Source organism: Molossus molossus, unplaced genomic scaffold, assembly GCF_014108415.1.
Source record: "Molossus molossus isolate mMolMol1 unplaced genomic scaffold, mMolMol1.p scaffold_m16_p_14, whole genome shotgun sequence".
Taxonomy (NCBI): domain Eukaryota; kingdom Metazoa; phylum Chordata; class Mammalia; order Chiroptera; family Molossidae; genus Molossus; species Molossus molossus.
The window spans coordinates 6,804,391-6,821,019 of record NW_023425349.1 but is presented as its reverse complement, the minus strand read 5'-3'; the positions used below and the strand labels follow the sequence as shown (position 1 = coordinate 6,821,019).

General features: G+C 51.5%; 1 protein-coding gene across 1 annotated transcript; it reads left to right on the top strand.

Annotated features, from left to right (window-relative positions):
• Positions 1–250: 250 nt before the first annotated feature.
• Positions 251–6,449, top strand: SWI5 (SWI5 homologous recombination repair protein; the record flags this gene model as incomplete). Its single annotated transcript, XM_036261703.1, has 5 exons — positions 251–351; positions 664–712; positions 3,228–3,349; positions 4,021–4,115; positions 6,144–6,449. Coding segments are annotated over 5 exons (432 nt in total), but the record flags the coding sequence as incomplete, so codon positions are not given.
• Positions 6,450–16,629: the final 10,180 nt, after the last annotated feature.

The window sequence follows — 16,629 nt, the reverse complement described above, 5'->3', positions numbered from 1 at the left end:
CCAGAAAAGGAGGGATCAGGGTGGTTATAGGCAGCAGCTGTGTGGGCGTGGCCTGACATCTTCAATATCATTGGTCTATGAAAAAAGATGAAAGGGAAAGAGGCGTGGCCAGGAGGACTCCGGCAAGGAGGAACAGGCGGAGTCACAATGAAAGCTGTCTCCGCCCACCCTGGGGGGCGGGGCCGGACCTCGCTAGGTGCGCGCGCAGCTCGTGGTGTGCCTGCTTCTGGTCTCCAGCACAGGATTTTGATTACCTGGCGGACCTTGGGGCCGCTCTCCCGCCCCCGACCTGGACCCTCCTGCACTGCAGACCACCCCCCAACGGGGGCCTCGGACCCCAGGGCTCAGAAGGTGGGCTAGGAGCGGACAGCAAGGAATAAGCTCATCCCTTCACAGTCCCTTTCCTGATGCCCCATAGCTCTGCCCCAGACTTTCTCGTCCCAGAATTCACCTCCAGAGATCCCGATCCAGTCCTCCTCACACTCCATCCTATCAGTATCTCCCTTTCCTCGAGGATCTCTACCCTGATCCTGGGAACATATCTGCCCCCTTCCCGACAGTCCCGGTCGCTCCTACTTCCCAGACCCACACCCAACAGTACCCCTTCTTCCCGGAGCGCACTCCTGGTCCAATCAGCCATTTCTCCCTCGGATTCCTCTCCAGGTCTCAACCAGGACTTTCCAAAAGTTGCCGCGGGGCCTTCCGATCCCCTGTGAGTATGCCTGTGCCCCCCCCCCCCCCTCACACTCTTGCCCTCCACCCTGTAAGTCACTGCTGCTCTTAGCCTCCTCTCCATCCCCACAGCAGCTGACCCACCCCCAACCCTCTCTAAGGTCTTCCCCCAGCCAACCTTATTCTGCTGAGAAACTCCAGGTCATTTCTCAGTCCTTCCCCTTTTCCTCCTGCCCACCACCAAGCTTCAAAGATGCCATGTGCTGTGCTTGCCAGTAGCACCCTAAGTGGGCTGTCTCTCCCCCTTCCTGACAGCACCACAAGTGGCAGATTCTTTTTCATACCACTATCCCCTCACCCATCCCACCCCCACAAAAACGACTCTGGTTCCCTCAAACACATGTACTCTCTCCTGTCTTAGGGCGTTTGGATATACCCTCCTCTGTCTGGAATACTTTTCTTTCAGCTTTTTGCCAAGCTGGTGCCTACACCGCTTCTCTTCCTCAGAGAAGCCTCACCCCCCCACTTCTGGCTCAATCCAGTGACCCTGTTAGACACTCCCTTAGCACATTGTACTTTTACTTCAAAGCACTTTTCAGACTTATAATTAGTTGATTACTAACTTGTCATTCACTCATTCATTTAACCAATTTAATTGAGTGCCTACTATATGCCAGGTACTGTTCTAGCACAGTGCAATCAGCAGTAAATATAACAAAGTCCCTGCCCTCATGGAGTTTACACTCCAGTAGTGTAAGGCCAACAATGAAAATAACGTTATCAGTGAAAGGTATGACATGTCAGGTGGTGATAGATGTCATAAAACATAAGACAAAGGGATAGTGAGTGATTAAGGAGTGACCATTTAAATGGGATGGTCAGAGAAGGCCTTTCTGATGAAGTGTGACCTGTGAGAAGAGTTCTTTTTTTTTTTTTTAATTGTTTTTTCTTTATTGATTTTAGAGAGAAAGGAAGGGAGAGGGAGAGAGAGATAGAAATATCAATTGAAGAGAACATTGAGCCCTGGCCAGTTTGGTTCAGCGGTTAGAGCATTAGCCTGCGGTCCAGAGAGACCCGGGTTCGGTTCCCGCTAAGGGCACGTACCTCAGTTCCAGTTTGTCCTGGGCCCTGGTTGGGTCGTGCAGGTGGCAGCCACTCGATGTGTCCCTTTCACGTCCATGTTTCTCTCTCTCTCTCTCTTTCTCTCCCCCCCCCCCCCCCCGCTCTGAACAAAAAATGGGAAAATGTCCTCAGGTGAGGATAAAAAAAAAAGAGAGAGAACATTGATTGGCCGCCTCCTGCATGCCCCGCACTGGGGATCGGGTCCACAACCTGGGCATGTGCCCTGACCAGGAATGGAACCAGCAACCTCTTGGCTTGGTGCATGGGTCAACGCTCAACCACTGAGCCACACCGGCTGGGCTGAGTAGAACTTTAAATGGAGACCTCTGGAGGAAGAGCATAGTTGTTGGGAGTTTTATATTCGGGACTAGGCTATCTGGTCCATGAAGGCAGAGGGCCTGGCTTGCTGTCTTCTCCATCGCAAACCCCAGGAGCCTTTGCCAGTGCCTGGCAGATAGTGCCTACTCACTATCTAGTGACTAACTGGTTAAATGGCCCATCCTAAGAATAGGAACCATGGCCTGGCCAGTATGGTTCAGTGGTTGAGCGTCCACCCATATACCAAGAGGTCTCCAGTTCATTTCCTGGTCAGGGCACATGCCCAGGTTGTGGGCCCAATCCCCAGTGGAGGGCATGTAGGAGGCAGCCAATCGATGTTCTCTCTCATCGATGTTTCTGTCTCTCTCTCTCTCTCTCCCTGCCTCTCTCTCTAAAACCAATAAAGAAAAACAATTTAAAGAAAAATAATAGGAACCATGTCTTCCTCAGTCTCTTCTTGCATCACATGTAGAAAGTTGGTCCAACACATGTTTCTTGAAGATTTAGCAGTGTACCAGACACTGGCCTTTGCAGCTTTGAAAGCAGAAAGGGCAAAAATGGACCATAGCCCCAGAGAAAGACTCTGTTATCCAGTGAGATTATAAACCCAGTGACATCACCAACTTGAGAAAAGAATCCCCGTAGACCTGAAGTATCTCGGGGGTCAGATTGGGGATCAGGATAGGCCCTTTAGTTAGAATTGGGTTTGGCTGGGAGTGAAAGAAGACCCCAAAGAATGGTGGCTTAAACAGTTATCAGGGACCCAGGCCTCTGTCTCATTCCACCACATCTTCAACGTGGTTTCTGCCTCATCAAGATGCTGTTCATCTCCAGCGTTACTTCCACATTCCAGCTGGCAGGAAGGAGGAAGGCCTGCCCTGTCCCTGGAAGGACAGTTCCCAGACGTAGCATACACCATTTCTGATTCCACTTACCAAAACTTGGTTATAGGGCCACATCTAATTTCCAAGGGAAGCTGGGAAATGTAGTCTTATTTAGGGCTGCGTGGTGTCTGTTACCGAGCAGAAGCAGGGAGTGGCAGTTGGGGAACAACTTGTAAGTTCTGAATTGTGGATAATTGGTCAGTCCAGCTAATGACTTTTTGTGCCACTCAGCGGCCATCTTCCAAATCTGGCCAGGCTGATGGGGCCAGTGAGGATTCTCTGCACCTTGACATTCAGAAGCTGAAGGAGAAGAGGGACATGCTGGACAAGGAGATCTCCCAATTAATATCTGAGTAAGTCTTGCTGGGTTCCTCAGCATACTTCAGATAACTAGTGCTCAGTAAGTAACTGCAATCCAGTCATACTAGTTCAGCATAAAAACAGGACTGCGCCGTGGGACTCAGGGCATCTCAGCAGCTGTCTCGGGTAGAGTTCAGGCTCAGGAGCCCCAGGAAGTAGGAACTGGAAAGCTGTCGGGAACAGAGGTTATTGCTGTCTGGGGCCCGCATTCTCTGCCTCTGCTTTTGTCTGCACCAAGGCTCCATTCCTCCCTGCAGGTAGGGTTTTCAGTGCCTGGGGGAAGCTGGTTCTTCCACTTCTGGGTTTTCCCATGTCCCTTGCTCCAGCCACATGACACAGGCTGAGCAGCTTCCGAATGTGCATTTCACACTCGAAGGGATCTGACTAGACTTCCATGTGCCCATCAGTGAATCCCTCAGCTGTGGCCAGGGTCACATAGTACCAGTCTGGTTGGGCCCCCTTCTTAAGAGTACAGGGAGCATTTGCCAGGGGCTGATTGCCTGCTGCTATAAGCTTTAGTGGACAGGTCTGTCCTGCCATCTCCATGTCCCAAGTGCTGAGCACCTAGTAGGCCCTTTGTGAAAACATTTGTTAAGTAGGTGCCTTGTTACTCTCTGAACCTTGGGTCCTCATCAGCTTTCTCTTTCTCCATCCCTCACCCCAGAGGCTACAGTGTGGATGAATTGGAGCACCACATCTCCCAGCTCCACGAGTATAATGACATCAAGGATGTAGGCCAGATGCTGCTGGGCAAACTAGGTGAGCAACAGGACGACAGAGGAGCAAGTAGAGCTTAGAAGGAGTCCTCATCGCCCAGGGGTGGCTGAGTTTTGCTCCTGGGCCTTCTTTCAAATATATATATATATATATGTATGTATGTGTGTATATGTATATATATACACATATATATTTACTAAAGAGGAAGAGAGAGGGAGGGGGAGAGAGAGAGAAACATTAATTTGTTGTTCCACTTATGATGCATTCATTGGTTGGTTGATTCTTATATGTGCCCTGACCAGGGATCGAACCCACAACCCTGGCGTATGGGGATGATGCTCTAATCAACTGAGCTACCTGGCCAAGGCCATCTCCTGGTTCTTCTATCTTGCCAACCCTCCCACCCTTCTCAGCTTCCTGCTCCCTGAATGCCCCTGATGCCCCTGCCCTCCCTGGCCACCTAAAGAAGCAGCTGCACAGCTCTGACCTGCATCCCTAAGATTTTTCCCTTATGGGTGGAGCCTGCTTGAGGCTGCAGGCAGGTTTGAACATGGGCTCACCCACCTGCTGGACCAAAGACTAGGGTTCCCAGTCTTCTGGAGCCTATTGAGACCGACTGAGGCACCATTCTTGCCTCAAAGGGCGGACTTACTACCGAGGCTGAAAGTGCAAGGGCCACTCTGTGTGCCTTAAAGGGGTATCTTGTTCCTCCTTGCACACAGTCTCGCTATCCAGAGGACTTAGCCACAGTGCAGACGCCTGTGTCTGGGCTGGCTCGGACAGCCCACCCTGGAGGGAAGGATTTGTGCAGATGGCCTCGGTTGCATCACCCAACTCGGATTTGTGGGCATTGGTGTTGAGCAGCCAGTGGCCACTGGAACTGCGTTCAGAGCTGGGACTGTCTGTCCAGTTGCGTTTTGTCACTCGTTGCAGAACTGCCAGCACCCAGGACTCCACAGCAGGGAGGGCTTTTCTGTGTTTCAGGGAGGGACACATCTCAAAGGAGGTGGAGGAACAAACGGGACGAGGGGAATATAGATGGATGAAGAGAGGAGGATGAGCAGGGCCCAGGAAGAAAGGATGGTGAGGTGACCGTAGCCTGGTGGTTAGGGCATGAGCTCGTTAGGTAGACCCCAGCTTGAGACCTGTCCTGCAGCTCATAGGAGCTCCAGCGGGTGGCCTGTCTGCTTGTACCTGTTCAGTGACTATTTACTGAGCCACCAACCCTGTGCTACTCTACAAGGCATAGAGACACTTTGGAGAAATGTTCATGTGAAGGGCTCTGTTTTCATGTGACTTCTGTTTCTATGCTGGAGTGGGGAGGGGAATGGTCACTGAAGAACACAAACGAATTATAAAATGGATTAAATGCTGTGAAGGAATCAAAGGGAAGAGATGATAGCCCGGCCATTATGGCTCAGTGGTTGAGCCTCGACCCCTGCACCAAGAGGTCACTGGTTCAATTCCTGGTCAGGGCACATGCCCAGGTTGTGGGCCAAATCCCCAGTGGGGGGCATGCAGGAGGCGGCCAATCAATGTTCTCTCATCGATGTTTCTATATATCTCTTCCTCTCCCTTCCTCTCTCTCTAAAATAAATGACGGAAAAAAAGGGGGCAGAGATGGAGAAAACTGAGGTAGGGACAGGTGGCAGGTGGGGGTGAGGGGAGGTGGTCAGGACAGGCCTCTGAATCAAGCGCTTCCCGAGGAGGAAAGAACCTTCAAGTGAGCAGGAGGAAACGTCACCAGACGGCCAGGGCATGGCCCCCGGGCCAGGCTCAGGAGGCAGGGTTTTCAGCAGGCCCTGGATACAGTGCAGATGTGCATTTCCATGTTCAGCAGACGGGTCCACCTGCTCCGTGTGGAAACAAGATTCGAGGGGAGCTTTGTATGACTCCTCTGCAAAGTGGGGCGAGGGTTCAGTGAGTCTAGTTCAGGGTGGCCAGGAGGAGTAGCAGGAGGGTTTGCTTGGCAACTAGGGGAGCAGGAAGAAGGGGCAGGAATGGGTGCTGGTGCTCAGGGATTTGGCCATTCTCCCACTTCTCCCCCTGGACATTCGTCCTTTCTTTCAGCCGTGGTCCGAGGTGTCACCACCAAAGAGTTGTATCCAGAATTTGGCCTGGACATGAGTGACTGAGCAGAGAGTCACAGCCCCTGTCCACGGCCCCCTGGGACATGCGGACGTGGACAGTAGAAGCTGTGAGAGCCCAGCCAATGCGCCTGGAGGCCTTCCGGCAGGAAATGTCAGCCGCCCTTTTCTAGGGAGCCCACGCGAGTCAGGAGGGAGCCAGTAAGGAGGAAGGTGTGTGCCCAACTCCGAGACTCCCGAAATGTGACAGCGATGCCTGTGTATAAGTATATATGTATCCTATTTGTAAATAAACGTGTGAATTAACTTGATGTGAATCTAGATGCTGATTACCTCTCCCCTGATAGCCCACCTCACCCAGGAGAGAGCCTGCCTTTGCTGGAACAATCTTACGTGCGCTGGGCACTGTGCTAGGTGCTTTACATCCGTTATCTCAAATGCTTAAATCCATCCTAATGAGGATTTAGTTTTGTTATCCCCACTTTTCAGATGAGGAAGTTGAGGCTCAGGGAGGCAAAGTGACTTGCCCAAGGTCACAGAGCCAGTAAGTAGCAGAGCAGGGATTTGAGCCCAAGTCTAACTCAAGCTGATGGTTTGCAGTACTCCCTTTCTAGGTTGGGGGGCAAGCGGGTCAGAGCTGAGAGTGAAATAACAACACTAGGAGGAACTCTTGTAAACTGATCTATGAGAGTTCCAGTCACCAATCGTAACCTCTGCCAAGCAAGGGTGAGCTGTCACTTCTTCATTGGGTGTTGCTTATCATGACCAACTATCACTGGCCGGGGTGTAGCTGGAGTGTTGCAACAGCTCAGTGCAACCCAGAGTGGCCGGGTCTCACGCCAGACTTACGAAGTGTTCTGACTAGTCCAGCTGTCCCTCTGGCCCTGTCCTGCTGGACATTCTCATAAGATTTCAGACGTGACAGCAGCCTTGGGGACAGGCTGTCATGCGGAGTAAGTATAGTGTCTAAAAACCGGCCATGCGAGCCCGGCCTGGGTTTGAATTCCAGCTCTGCCCACTTACAAGCTGTGTGACCACAGGCAACCGACTTGGCCTCCCTCGGTGGAGATAATAGCACTGTGGGCATCAATTAGCATTAGCATCCTCAGCAAACAACCCCAGCTCTGCGTGGCCGACCCCGATCCAGGTCACTGTCTCACAAAGTCTAATGAGGGTCTGGTAGCCCTCACTTTTCAGAGCTTCACCGCTGGAACCCCCAGCAGGAGAAAAGATGGAGGAAACACATCAACTCTGAACCGACCTCCAAATCGGCAGATGTCAGTTGCTCACGGATAAATGTCCAGAAACAGCCACGTGGTCCAAACTGACTGAGGAGGCTGGGAAATGAGAGTGAGCCCACGGCTATTTGATGGGCCCTAGCTGCTGTCTCAGCCGCTCCAGAGGGCGCTTCCAGGACTCGGGCAGCAGCTGTAAGGGCCCAGCGCCTGCGACCGGCGAGTCCTAGGGCCAGCGAGTCCAGCACCCTTAGTGCGACTGCAGCCCTTCCTCCGCGGAGCTCTGGGGCCGCTCCAGACCGCAGCCCTGTTTGCATCTCTAGGTCCTTCCAGACTCACCAGGAAAGCCTGCACGCATTCTCGGGGGTTTTCTGGCCATTTCTTTTTCTTTTTTTTTTTAATCTTCACCCAAGGACTTTTTTCCATTTTTGTTCAGATAGAATGAGAGGGGGAGAGAGGAAACGAGAGAGAGAGAAACATCGACATGAAAGGGACACATAGACTGTCTGCCTCCCACACGACCCCAACCAGGGCCAGAGACAAACTACAACTGAGATACGTGCCCTTGATCGGAATTGAACCCGTGACTCATTGGTCCGCAGGCCGATGCTCTAACCGCTGAGCCAAACCAGCCGGGGCGTGGCCATTTCTTAAACATCCACATCATCATGTCACCAGCTTTTCACAACCACCTTATGAGATGGGTTCTATTAGTGTCCTCGTTTTCAGATAAGGAAGCTAAGGTTTAGAGAGTGGAAGCAACTTGTCAAAGACACACAGTGGCAGAGCTGGGACAAGAGCCCAGGCCTCTCTGGCTCCTAACAACCCCAGGCTCCTAACCTGGACGCCACACCATGAGGCCTTGCACTAGACCCTCCCCAGACCACGTGCCCTCCGAGGACAAGACGGTCAGATCCATCTCCAGCCCTGGCCGGTTTGGCTCAGCGGTTAGAGCGTCGACCTGCGGTCCAGAGAAACCTGGGTTCGGTTCCCGCTAGGTGCGCGTACCTTGGATGCAGTTTGTCTCCGGCCCTGGTTGGTCGTGTGGGTGGCAGCCACTCGATGTGTTCCTTTCACGTCGATGTTTCTCTCTCTCTTCCTCTCTCCCTCCCGCTCTGTCTGAACAAAAAATGTCCTCGGGTGAGGATTAAAAAAAATAAAAAATTTAGAGATCCATCTCCAACAATGCCCTTCTCCTTAACACCCCACACATACTCCGGACTTGCTCAGTTCAATGTGGCCCTGATCCTGTTCCCTTAGGTCTTAGGTTAGGTCACTAGAGATGATCCAGTACTGAAGTAGGCTCCTGCAGTCCTCACACTTCTTAGCCCCACAGAGCTGTCAGCTGTTCTGACCCTCTCCCGACTCAATTTCCTGGGTCACATCATGTTACAGTGGAGGCAGAAGAGGAGAGGTACACAGCCAGGCTTGGAAGGGCGGGAACCCCAGGAGACATGACTCCCTTCCTAGGTTTCCCCCACTTCACCCCATTTTCTCCACATGGACAGTTAGCTTACCTTGCCTCTGTTCACACAACAGCCAATGCCAGGAGCTGGGGAGCCACGGTCGCTGGGTCTTTGCTCACCTGCCAGCAGGGAGTCAGGAAACAAAGAAGCAATGACAGACCTGCCCAGTGCTGCTCAGCGGTTAGCGCGTCAGCCTCTCACTGAAGGGTCTCGGGTTTGATTCCTGGTCAAGGGCATGTACCTGGGTTGCAGGTTCAATCCCCGGCCCCAGTCAGGGCACATGCAGTAAGCAACTGATTGATGTGTCTCTCTCACACCGATGTTTCTCTCTCTCTCTCTCCCCCCATTCCTCTCTCCCTACCACTCTCTCTAAAAATCAAGAATTGGCCCTGGCCAGTTTTGCTCAGTGGTTAGAGCCTCGGCCCGGGGACCAGAGAGGCCTAGGTTTGGTTCCTGCTAAGGGCACATACCTTGGTTGCAGTTGGGCCCCGGTTGGGTTCGTGTGGGTGGCAACCACTCGATGTGTCTCTATCACATTGATATTTCTCTCTCTCTTCCTCCTTCTCTCCCTCCCACTCTATATCTCAAGATAAAATGCAAAATAAATAAATACATTAAATTTAATTTAATTAAATTAAAATCAAGGATTGGCCCTGGCCAGTTTTGCTCAGCGGTTAGAGCGTTGGTCCGCGGACCAGAGAGACCTAGGTTCAGTTCCCACTAAGGGCAAGTACCTCCGTTGCAGTTTTAGAGAGAGAGAGGAAGGGAAAGGGAGAGAGAGAGAGAAGCATCAACGAGAGAGGACATCGATTGGCCGCCTCCTGCATGCCCCTCATTGGGGATTGGGCTCACAACCTGGGCATGTGCCCTGATTGGGAATCGAACTGGCGACCTCTTGGTGCATGGATCGACACTCAACCACTGAGCCACACTGGCTGGACTAAAGCATTTTTTAAAATATATTTTTATTGATTTTTTAGAGAGAGTGGAAGGGAAAGAGAAATAGAAACATTGATGTGAGAGAAACATCGATGGCGGCCTCCTGCACACCTCCTACTGGGGGTGGAGCCGGTAACCCGGGCATGTGCCCTGACTGGGAATCAACGGGCCAACACTCAATGCACTGAGCCATGCCGGCCAGGCTATCCCTTAACTCTAGACTAGTTATTTTGCTTAACTCAAACCTTAGCCTGAGCTCTAATTCCACATGTTACTAGAAAGCAAGGACACTTGTCACTTGCTCCCTAAACTCCTTGCCCCTTCACAAATTACAGATAAGTCAGTCCCAAGACTTCTTGTGGCTATGTACCTGCTTTCTGGCCATCGCTCTGAGTGGCATTTCTTCTGGAAGGCAACGAATGGCACCAGGGTGGATTCCAGGTTCTCAAGCTGAGAACTAGTACGCTACCAGTGCTCCAAGACTTTTGCATTAGGGGCCAGTTTTAAGGCACTACATAGGACACTTGGAAGGAAGGCATCGCCCAGGTCCATTTCCTTCTTATACGGGAGCCCCTCTCCCAGGTGTCATGGGGAGAGGTGGCCTCAAGGAGGCAGTGTCTGCTCAGAGATGAGCCCATGGCCAGGCAGCTGCCCCTGAGGGCCTTGCTGAGAAGGTCCGGGCCTGCCAAGCCACTGGCCACAGAATAGATTCTCCGAGTGCCCCATAGAGGAGAGAGGGTTTTCTCTGACAACACCCCTCCCAGGAGTCTGGAGTGATGCCCCTCCACCCTCCAAGGTCAGTGAGAAGCCAACAGGTTGTCAGATGTGGATGGTGACATGACATTTCTCAGGGCCTGCCCGAGGGTGCTGGGCAACAGGCAGCCAGGGTAACTGACCTTGCAAGTGCGCAGTTTGATCACATCCAGTGCAAACGTTAACTGAACATTTTTATCACCTGGCACGTACGGAGTTCAGCTGCATTCTCATCCCTGGGAACCAAAAGTGGTCATTTCTGGGCAGCCTGACCTCACCGAGGTAGTGTCACCGAATGACACCTCACTTTATTTATTTATTTATTTAGTCCTCACCTGAGGACAGTTTTGCATTTATCTTCAGATAGAGTAGGAGGGAGAAAGGAGGGAAGAGAGAGAGAGAGAAACATCGATGTGAGAGAGACACATCGACCAGTTGCCACCCACATGACCCTAACCGGAGCTGGGGACAAACTACAACCGAGGTACATGCCCCTAGCGGGAACCGAACCCAGGACTCTCTGGTCTGCAAGCCTTCACTCTAACCATTGAGCCAAACCGCCCAGGGCATATTTATTTATGTTTTTATTTTTTTAACTTTATTTTATTTTTTTATAAGGAGAGAGGAAGGGAGAGGGAGAGAGAACATCAATTGGCTGCCTCCTGCATGCCCCCGACTGGGGATTTGGCCCACAACCTGGGCATGTGCCCTGACCGGGAATCAAATCGACGACCTCTTAGTGCATGGGTTGATTGATGCTCAACCACTGAGCCACACCAGCTGGACACACTTTATTTGTATAGGTAGTTGTTGTTGTTAATCCTTACCCGAGGACATTGTTTCCATTGATTTTTTTTTTTTTTTTAAAGAGAGTGGAAGTGGAGGAGAGAGGGCTGAGAGAGAGACTGATTCATTGCCTCCAGTAAGCACTCAGAGCAGGGATCAGAACCACAGCCTTTTCGTGTACAGCATGACGCTGCAACCAACTGAGCCACCCGGCCAGGGCAGTACCTCACTTTAGCTTTGCTTAGAAGAAGGGGATAGCTTGGCGGGGAGAGAGGAGGAAGGCCAGGCAAGGGGCCTAGTTACTAGCAAAGGTTTCCCCAGAGAAGGGTTTGATGGTGGTAATAACCAACGTTTACAAAACAGTGTAGGTCAGTGTGGCTAGGTGGGGTACTCCCATGCCTCCCCAGTTCAGTATCCCCAAACTGAAGCTCAGAAGGGTGGAGCAACCTACTCAAGGTCACGAGTCCAAAATCCAGAGACTGGCTGCTCGTGCGCTGTTCTGCTTCCCCAACAGAGGCTCATCCTCTCACCCAAGGTCATGCATTAATAAAAGGGGCAGAACCTGAACCCAGAACTCTCTGAGCCCTTAAGTCCAAGGTCTTAACCACAGATCTCTGCTGCGCTTCTTACAAGTTGTATCTGCCCAAGGCCCTGACCTAACAGCCAGACCAGAGGCCAGAAATGATCTGCCTCAGCTTTGGCCTTGGGCTTGGCCTTGGCCCCTCTCTCCTAATTTCTCTGAGTAGGAGGCTTTGCTCTCCGCTCAGTGAGCCTCTCATTCCCAACATCAGGAACTCTGAACAGGAGCAAACGCTCTCCTGACCTTCAGCTCTCTCACTTTCTTTGTTTATCCCAGAATCCCAAAGGATCTCAGATGTAATAATAATCCGAGTAGCTAACACGCTGAGCATATGCTGTGTGCCAGGCCCCACGCCTAGTGCTCAGGGTGATTCGTGATTCTTGAATGCATTCCTGATAGCAGCCCTAAGAGGTATATAGTTATCCCCATTTTCCAGAGGAGGCAAATGAAGCTCAGAGAGGTTAAGTCACTTTCCCAAAGAAACACAGCTAAGTAACAGGCAGAGATTGAGGGTTCCAAGGACACACTCTTTAAAGACCTGGGAATAATTTCTAATTATCTGAGGGGGCTTATAAATATAAATAGTTAGGTCCCTAAATCCTCCCTAAGGATTCTGATTTTGCTGGCCTAGGGCAGATTTTTTTTTTTTTTTTTTTTTTTGGTACGTGCCCCTAGCAGGAATTGAACCCGGGACTCTCTGGTCTGCAGGCTGACGTTCCAACTGCTGAGCCAAACCGGCCAGAGCCAGACTTATTTATTTATTTTTTTTATCATCCTCACCCGAGGACATTTTTCTATTTTTTGTTCAGGTAGAGTGGGAGGGAGAGAGAGGAACAGAGAGAAAGAGAGAAACATTGATGTGAAAGGGACACATCGAGTGGTCGCCACCCGCACAACCGACCAGGGCCGGGGACAAACTGCAACCGAGGTACATGCCCTTAGCGGGAACTGAACCCGGGTCTCTCCGGACCGCAGGCCGATGCTCTAACCGCTGAGCCAAACCGGCCAGGGCTAGACTTATTTTTTTAATGAGCAACTCAAGTGTCTTGGTACCTGGCCTCTCCAGTGACTGTTCCTTAATAATTAACAAATTGCTTTTAAACACCAGTAGTAACATCCCTTCGAATCCTGCCTTCAAACCAGCTGTTTTTCTTTTTTTTTCTTTATTGATCTTTAGAAACATCGATGAGCGAGAACATCGATTGGCTGCCTCCTGCATGCCCCCCACTGGGGATCAGGCCCACAACCTGGGCATGTGCCCTGACTGGGAATTGAACCGGTGACCTCTTGGTGCATGGGTCGACACTCAACCACTGAGCCACACCGGCCAGGCAAACCAGCTGTCTTTAAACCCATCTTCCAAGCCACCAGCCCCTCAGAGCCGGCTGGAATTCCTCTGGCTGTCCCCACAGTTCTCACAGGCCTGGGCATTTATTTGTCAACTCCATTCCTGGGCTGGAGTTTACCTGCTGCTCCACCCTTCACCCTGGCACCAGGAGACTTGCCCAGCTGGTTTGCCAGGGAGCAACTCATCCTGTTTGCCATCTTAGGGCTCTTCTAGATCCTGGTTTATCAGGGGCTCAGATAGTGCCGGTAGAGGTTGAGAGTGGAGACCACATGGAGAAAAGTTCTGGGCAGGGGTCACTTTGAGCACAGGCTTCTTTGCTGACCACAAGGGGGCTGGAAGGCCCCAGGACAGCCCCACCACTCCACCAATCACACCTGAGCCACCCACCTCATGCTTGTCTCTCTTAATCAACATCCACCACCCCCAGCAGCATCCTGAGGCCAGTTTCACCCAGTCAGGAACTTCTTTGTGTGACTAATGTCAGTCCCTCCTATTATCCAGCCCATTTCTACATGAGTCCCAGGACTCAAAGGAGAGACAGACAGGATATGGCAAAGGAGATCCAGATATTGATAATCTGGTGTTGGATATAGTTTTTTTTGTTTGTTTTCTATCCTATGGCCACATGAAGAAAACTTAGCATGCATGGTGTGTCATGTATGGGCTGGGCTCCACCTCCCCAGGCCTCAGTTTCTACATCTATAAAGTAAATAAAATAATACCTGTTGTGGCCACTTCACAGGTGGTCATAGATATAAAGGCTGGTTTAATGACTGTAAAGATAGAGGCAAATGTCAGCTCATTATTATGATGATAGGCTTGTGTGTTCTAAGCATATTGTTGGTTCCTGGGGAATACTAGGTCCTTTGTTTAAAGTGGGACCTTGCCCTGGCCAGTTTGGCTCAGCCGTTAAAGCGTCGGCCTGGGGACCAGAGGGGCCCAGGTTTGGTTCCCGCTAAGGCCACGTACCTCAGTTGCAGTTTGTCCCTGGCCCCGTTGGGGTCATGTGGGTGGCAGCCGGTCGATGTGTCTCTCTCACATCAATGTCTCTCTCTCTCTCTCCCTCTCTCCCTCCTGCTCTGTCTGAAGATCTGAAGATAAATGCAAAAAATGCCCTCAAGTGAGGATAAAAATAAATAAATAACATATTGAATGAATTCAAATTTAGGTCTAGACCCAGGAAGAGGCCCACTCTGGGCAGTATTAATAGGGTGGGAAGGTGTCAGAAGAAGGAGGGAGCCTGTGGATACCTGGGGGACCACCGGCGGAGGCCGGAGTGTTTGAGGGACAGCGCAGAAGCCAAGGCAGACTCCGCAGGTGGCCGAGGAGGAAGGCAGGGAAACGAGAAATGGGACTTTGGCTTCTGTTAGGTGAGACAGGGAGGATTTCGAACAGAAAAGTGACAAGATCTGACTTGCATTGTTTACAAAATCCCTCTGTCCACTGGTGGCGGGAGTCCAGGGGTGGCCACAGGTGGATCTCAAGCAGTGGTCGGAGTCTGAACAAGAGTATCTGAAGACAGAGCCGGTAGATTCGCTGATGGGAAGAGGCGTGAGGACTGGAGCGACTGGAAGGGCGCAGCGGGGATTCCCTGGAAGGAAGACGTCTGGGCAAGCAGAGCGCCAGGGAACCCGAGGGCATAGGCCTGGTTCTGTTAGGGTTGAGAAGCCAACTCCACATGGAAGTGGAAATGTGAAGGGACGGACGTGTGGGGATGGAGTTCACAGGCCAGGCCAGGTGAGAGGATGAACGTGGGCACCGGCAGTGTCACCTGTCACGGTATTCACAGCCATGTGACTCCGGACTGAGCTCACCAAGGAGCAGGTGTGGGCCAGGAGAAGAGCCAGAGTGGAGCCAGTGGAGGAGGATCCAGCAAAGGAGACTGAGGGAGCCGGGTGGGAAGCGGAAACCCAGCGAGGGCTCCTGCCATGGTCCAGGAGGCAGTGACCAGCTGTGTCAGATGCTGCAGAGGAGCCGCTGGGTTCAGCAGGGGGAAGGTCATTGCCGGCCAGGGCGAGAGCACATTCCGAAGAGCAGTGGAGACCGAGTCTGACTACAGTGGGCCTGTGAGGAGAAGAATTGAGGACGGTGACCAGAGACAACTTTTCCAAGGAGTTTTGCTCTTAATGGAGGCAGAGAAACAGTAACTGGAGAGAGATGTGAGGTCACGAGTTTATGTCTGTTTTTCTGCTACGGGCTTTTTTGGGGTAAAATATACATAAAATTGACTGCTTTAACCATTTTTTTTATTATTATTGATTTGAGAGAGAGAGGAAGGGAGAAGGAGAGAGGGGTAGAAACATCGATGAGAGAGAACATAGATTGGCTGCCTCCTGCATGCCCCCCACTGGGGATTGGGCCCACAACCTGGGCCTGTGCCCTGACCAGAAACCGAACCGGCAACCTCTTGGTGCATTGGTCGATGCTCAACCACTGAGTCGCAGTGGCCGGGCTGCTTTAACCTTTTTATTTTTTCCCCTAGGTGTCCTCAGGCACCAGTATTTTTTTTTTTTATCCCCACCTGAAGACATTTCTCCATTTTTTGTTCAGATAGAGTGGGAGGGAGAACGAGGAAAAGAAAGAGAGAAACATCGATGTGAAAGGGACACACCAAGTGGCCGCCACTCGCTTGATCAACCAAGGCCAGGGGCAAACTGCAACCGAGTTACATGCCCGGGAACCGAACCCGGGTCTCTCTGGACTGCAGGCCGACACTCCAACTGCTGAGCCAAACCGACCAGAGCTGCTTTAACCATTTTTAAGTGTACAGTTCAGTGGCATTAGCCACTGTGACATTCACATTGCTATGCAACCATCATTACCATTTATCTGGCAAAGCTGAAACTCTGTCTCCATTAAACAATGAATCTCAAAAAAAAAAAACACAAAAAAACAATGATTCTCCAGACCCTCACCCTGGCAACCACCATTCTACTTTCTATAAGAATTTGACTGTTTAGCCCTGGCCAGCTTGGCTCAGCGGTTAGAGCGTCGGCCCATGGACCAGGGAGTCCACTAAGGGCACGTAACTCGGTTGCAATTTGTCCCTGCCCTGGTTGGGGTCGTGTGGGTGGCAGCCATTCGATGTGTCTCTTTCACGTTGATGTTTCTCTCTCTCTCTCTTCCTCCCTCTTTCCCTCCCACTCTATCTGAAGATAAATGCAAAAATGTCCTCAGGTGAGGATCAAAAAAAAAAAAAAGAGCCCTGGCCAGTTTGGCTCAGCGGTTAGAGCGTCGACCTGCAGTCCGGAGAGACCTGGGTTCAGTTCCCGCTAAGGGCATGTACCTCGGTTGCAGTTTGTCCCCGGCCCTGGTTGGTCGTGACGGTGGCAGCCACCTGATGTGTCCCTTTCACGTCGATG